Raw genomic sequence first — 4,592 nt, 5'->3', positions numbered from 1 at the left:
GGTCCCACCTATCGCGTAAGTTCGAGGTATTACTGTATTGTTTTATAATTTAATTTATATATATGTTACTGTGAATGACAGATATCTGGCGAATGTCAACATTCTCTGGTGAATGTCACATTCACACAGTCGTTTCGTGTATGTACGAAATATTTGTTAAATATCATCGTTTCTCACACTGGCAAATGTCGACATTCAGCATGCACTGATGGTGAATGTTAAATAAAAAATACTTTTATTACGTTAAGACAAAAATACAACTTTTTAATATGTGAAAATAGGAGAAAGCTTAAGTAACAGCACATCTAAAAAAACTATTGAACCTAAAACAAACAGTACATTCTTAATCATTAAAGAAAATAATACAATAACAAACTTACACATAAATTATGTGATTAACATTATACAATCTTATTTATTGCTACAACTTAAACTGTTAGGCACTTTGAATTGCACAAAAGTCCCTTGCTTTTACAACTGCATTTATTCGTGGAACACTTCTTTTTAGTAGTGTTCCACGAATAAATGCATGTATAGCCTTGCCCTCCACTTTTCAAATTAGCTGCAGCTGCTTCTCTCAACAATATTTCTTGAGAAGAATTATCATCTATGGAGAGTAACTTTTCTTTACAAATTACAAACTATGTTATTACGTGATTATGAACTGATCTGTTAATGGTGTCTTTTATTCAGATATCGACGACCCCTCTCATCCTCTGTCACTTGACCTGACAAACCGATCCCAACCTCACGGGATCAAAAGACCTTGTCCTACTTCCCACTACCCACAAAGGATTTGGCGACAGACTGTTGCCTCTCTGTTGGCATCGGCTTCTTGGGTGTCATTTTGACCTCCACCAAAGCTTATCTGTGCTTGCTGACATACACTGGTGATTGTTCAAATGTATAATAATGTAACCAAATATTTGGACTTTAACCAACGTATTTTGTATGTGTCAACATTCACCGGAGAATATCAACATTCTCTAATTTCAGTCTTTCACAGTAACATATATATAATGTTATAATATCTGTATACTGTAGTTCCATTTGTTTATTTTTTTCAAAACAACTAAATTGCATGTGTTTCCTTTGTTTTTATTTTTTTGTTATACTACTGTTTAGTCCTAAATCATTAAGTTTTACATATATATTTATTATTTATATAACTTTATTTATTTATAATTTATCCACCAGAAACATGTGTTGTTGGTTTTTATATCATACAGACAGTAAGATTTCAAATAATTACAAAATCATGCAATAAGTATATTCAGTAAAAATCACAAAATGCTCAACAGTAAAACAAAGCCAAAAATGTTTTTCACACTTCAAAAATATATATATATAATAATTAATCTTGTCATCTAATTAAAAATATGTAATGCACGGTCTAACAATGCATGTACTATATAGAATTATCATACACCTTACACATAATGCAGGTATGGTTAGTATCCAGTATAATTTATTCCCCCTTTATCACTTAACTGAATTTAGTTTTTATTTTATTTATTATTAATGTAGCTTTTTTTTTTCTTCTTACATTTACCCTGCAGCAACCTTTAAGATTATTTTTGATTTTATAATATTGCTGAATTATTCATGTTTTCTTATTTTGTTGTAATTCAAAAATACAAAACACGAGTTTCTAGCTTTTTCATCTATGCTTTCATATATTAAGGTTTGAGTAGCATGATTCTATGTGCATCTCACAGGTNGTTGTACGAGGGTTTTACCCAATTCTCGAACCGTGTCAGAGTGAATCCGTGCTATAAAAGTACCGTGTTATACGGGGGATGGTACCAATTCTCGAACCGTGTTAGAGCGAATCCGTGCTATAGAAGTGCCGTGTTATACGGGGGTTACCTGTATAAATATTTTATCAGGTCAAATAAAATTATAAAGTAATTACTAATTTTCATGTAAATATCATTTCATACTTGGCTGATAATTCAGCAAATATTGGTGCGAAACTAACACATGATGGATTCCAGGCAGCATAAAAAGTTATTATCCATGTCACATGTTTGTCTTGTTGAAATTCTTCCTATAACATCAGTAACAGAAAAACAATTACTTTTTCTCATTTTATTAAATTACATTTATCACCAAAATATAGTGTATTTATGTAAAGTTAAAAATGCTAAAATCAATAACTGATGCTTAATTTTTAGGTTATAGCCTTTTTCTTAATATTACTTTTATTATGTTTTAAGTTTGAATTATATTTAGATTAGGGAGAAAAATCAAATATAAAAAGTTTATACAACAATTTTAATTATTATTAATACCAAATAACTAACAATTTACAAAAAATTATAAAGTAATTATTTGACTAACTTATTTAATGATAGAGAAATTATTACTACAAATAAATACACTGCATCTGTCAGTAATCTGATTGATAACTTAAAAATAATTTAATAAAGTAATATCTAAAGCATTATTAAACAACAAAAGTTTTTAATTTTAAGCATTTATATATAACTTTTATAAAATTCTTAATATATAATATATTTGTTACAAGAAATTAAGAAACAAGAAAAATCTTTTAATAATTGAATAAAATTTTATCAATACATTAAAACTCAAAAGTGAAATTTTAAACTTTATATATTGATATTAACTATTAGTACTTTTATGACATTTGAAAATGTTCTAAGTTCAATTACAACTTACCTCTAAAAGTGGACCATGAAAATATACAATGTTATCAGGTCCCTGATAAGTTGGTTCAGGCAATAACAATAGATGTACTGAAATTATAAACAAGGAAAAATAAGATAAACTACCTTAAAAATATTTATGCCTAGACAATTTTTTCTTAATAAGATTTTGTGTGTGTGTGTGTGTGTGTGTGTGTGAAAGAGAGAGATTTAATGTAATAAAACAAATACAATTACTTATGGTTCTGCAAAAAAAAATGTAATCTTAATTTTACCTTCTTTGAAATATTAAAAATTTTATTCATGAAATGTTTATGAAGAGTTCAAGCTAATTTCACTGTTATATAATAAGTTAAAGTTCTAATCTGTATATCTGTCAAACTAGTTTAATTGAAATCTTGGCAAAAAAATTTTTGCACACTGTTTCCAAACAAACTAAACCATCTCAAATAGATCCAATTTGAGTTCTACCAAAAGGATGGTCTAATTAAAAATTCTACAAGTATGATAAAAATTATTTCATTCTTGTATCATTCATTTTCTTTAATTTTTTTAACTAATACATATATTTAGATTATAGATGCATTAAATAGATTCCTTATAAATTTAGAAACTAAATGTTTTATCATCATCATCATCATAAAGAGATGAAATACAGGGAGTCCACAAAATCTGGGTACATAAGGATTAACACATACTTTTAAAACAAAATAATTTTTGTTTTAAAAGTATGTGTTACTCTTAAAGTTTGGATTTAATATTTTGTATGAAATAATGAAGTAAACTAAATTAATTACTATTAAAAATTTCTATTTATATTAATAAATAATTAACTACTTTTTATGTAAAGCATAACTTACACAAACATAATAGTATGTAGATAACACCCATTCGAGGATCAGCATAGAAAAATAGTAGAATATTTGCAATTTTACTATACATACAAGCTGATGATATATATGGCACCATACTTGTAGCACCTGATAAATAAAAATTGTAATTTCAAATAATTAATTAAAAGATCTAATGCAATATGTAAAATTAACTATCTTATCTTTCTTAAAATAAACCATATTAAAATTACATTAATACTGCAAAAACAAATCAATATCTAATTTTTAAAGAATGCTTATAACATACAAACTGGTATAACAAACAATAAAGCAATTCATTTGTATCAACGAATGATCTGCCGGATTAGCAATCAGGCTAATTTAAGACTAGTAAACAATTAAATACAAATAATTTATTTCTAACTATTAAAATTACTATATAGCAGCATAATTGCCTACTTCTAGCCATATTGATTTGTATTTAATTATTTATTTGCCTTAAAATAGCCTGGTGGATAATAAAGCAGATCATTTGGCAATATGCTTACTACTTCAGAAATTTATAAAGATATTACTATCTAACTATTAAAAAAGAAATAATCAAGTTGAAAATGAAAATAATTTAGCAAATTTTAAAAGATATTACTATATATACTGACATGTAAGACAAGGTCCAAATTTCCACCTACATTTTATGCATTTAGCTCATATTGATCATATAATATGAGCTCCCAATTTCTAAATTTACAATTCTAAGCATGAAACTGGGGAAATTCCATATAAATAAAAATTGTTTACATGATCAAAGTTTAATCTTTTTTTAGAAACCATAGTAGTAGAAGAAGAAGTTAAAGAAGGAAAGCAACCCAGTACATATGTACCACCTCATTTACGTTACTCTAGTACAAGTGTTGGCCCAAAAAGAAATCCTAAAACTGCTCCAGAAATTTCAAGTGAAGTTCACTTTCCATCATTATCAGCTTCTGTAGACAGTCCTAAAGGAGTTCAGACAAGGTAAATTATTGTTTATATTCATTGTTATGTAGAACTAGTAAATTTGCCTGTCAAGAATGATGTATTATATAGTGAT

At 27.0% G+C, this 4,592-nt stretch overlaps 1 protein-coding gene across 1 annotated transcript; it reads right to left on the bottom strand.

The window, feature by feature from the left end:
- Positions 1-1,870: 1,870 nt before the first annotated feature.
- LOC111617387 (thioredoxin-related transmembrane protein 2 homolog) lies at positions 1,871-3,971 on the bottom strand. The gene is made up of 4 exons (XM_023358685.1): positions 3,962-3,971; positions 3,530-3,649; positions 2,683-2,759; positions 1,871-2,050 (listed from the first exon to the last, which is right to left on the bottom strand). Exons 1-4 carry the CDS (start codon positions 3,969-3,971, stop codon positions 1,922-1,924), a joined length of 336 nt encoding a protein of 111 aa, XP_023214453.1. The 3' UTR covers positions 1,871-1,921.
- Between the last annotated feature and the right edge of the window lie 621 nt (positions 3,972-4,592).

The sequence above is a fragment of the Centruroides sculpturatus genome, unplaced genomic scaffold (genome assembly GCF_000671375.1).
Source record: "Centruroides sculpturatus isolate CEXI.00-Female unplaced genomic scaffold, Cexi_2.0 scaffold5310, whole genome shotgun sequence".
Taxonomy (NCBI): Eukaryota; Metazoa; Arthropoda; class Arachnida; order Scorpiones; family Buthidae; genus Centruroides; species Centruroides sculpturatus.
This window is presented reverse-complemented; position numbering and strand designations above follow the sequence as displayed.